Source organism: Eimeria mitis, genomic scaffold, assembly GCF_000499745.2.
Source record: "Eimeria mitis Houghton genomic scaffold, Emh_scaff1537, whole genome shotgun sequence".
In the NCBI taxonomy this organism is placed as follows: Eukaryota; Apicomplexa; class Conoidasida; order Eucoccidiorida; family Eimeriidae; genus Eimeria; species Eimeria mitis.
The window spans coordinates 9,958-10,906 of NW_013569690.1; the positions used below are offsets into that span (position 1 = coordinate 9,958).

At 63.6% G+C, this 949-nt stretch overlaps 1 protein-coding gene across 1 annotated transcript in view; it reads left to right on the forward strand.

Moving 5' to 3' along the window:
* EMH_0039100 (uncharacterized protein) overlaps positions 1 to 838 on the forward strand; it is a gene marked incomplete at both ends in the record, with an annotated part of 1,859 nt that extends 1,021 nt beyond the window's left edge. The window contains 2 exons of the mRNA XM_013495359.1: positions 58 to 426; positions 667 to 838. Of these exons, the coding sequence (XP_013350813.1) occupies positions 58 to 426; positions 667 to 838 (541 nt within the window). The remainder of the gene's footprint in view (positions 1 to 57; positions 427 to 666) is intronic.
* Positions 839 to 949: the final 111 nt, after the last annotated feature.

Below are 949 nucleotides of genomic sequence, written 5' to 3' on the forward strand. Positions count from 1 at the left end.
CGCTGCTGCTGCTGCAGTCGCTGCTGCTGCTGCTGCTGCTGCTGCTGTCCTCAAAAGGAGACGCAAAGCATACCAACAGAAGACAGCTGAAGCCGCTGCTGCAGCAGCAGCAGCAACTGCAGCAGCAGCAGCAGCAGCAGGAACTGCGGGTGTGAAGGGTACGCCAGGGGCCCCTCCTTTGGCTGCGCTGCTGCCAGGCGTAGGGGGCCCCCCAGCAGCAGCAGAAGCAGCAAGAGCAGCAGCAGCAGCAATGTGCTGGTGGGGGGCCCCCAAGGATTCACTGCCTGCAGCAGCAGCAGCAGCAGCAGCAACAAAGACAGCAAAAGATGCAGCGCTAGAGATACAGAAGGAGAAGAGACTCGGGCTGCAGATTGCTGCTGCTGCTGTTGCTGCTGCTGCTGCTTGGAGACTCCTCGCGTACTTCAGGTGTGTCACTGCTGCTGCTGCTGCTGCTGCTGCTGCTGTTTCTGCTGCTGCTGCTGCTGCTGCTGTTTCTGCTGCTACTGCTGCTGCTGCTGCTGCTGCTGCTGCTGCTGCTATTTCTGCTGTTCCTACTGCTGCACTTGCCGCTTCTTCTGCTTCTGCTGCTGTTCCTGCTCCTCTCGCTGCTACCTCCCCCTCCTGCTGCTGCTGCTGCTGCTGCTGCTGCTGCTGCTGCTGCTGCAGGGCCCAGGTATCTGAACGCCGTCGCGTTGAGGCTGCCTTGAAGGCCTACAAGGAGGAGGAGGAGGCCTTCGTTCGTTACGGTCATAACAGGGGGCCCCCCGGGGGCCCCCGGGGCCCCCCAGGAGGGGGCCCCCCAGGGGGGGCCCCCTCGTCAGATGACGTCTTCTTTTAAATACTTTCTTATAGGGGGGCCCCCCATGGGGCCCCTTGTCTTCGTCGTCTACAGGGGGCCCCCCGGGGGCCCCCGGGGGGCCCCCTCCAGCAGAGGCCCCCTGGCTGTCGC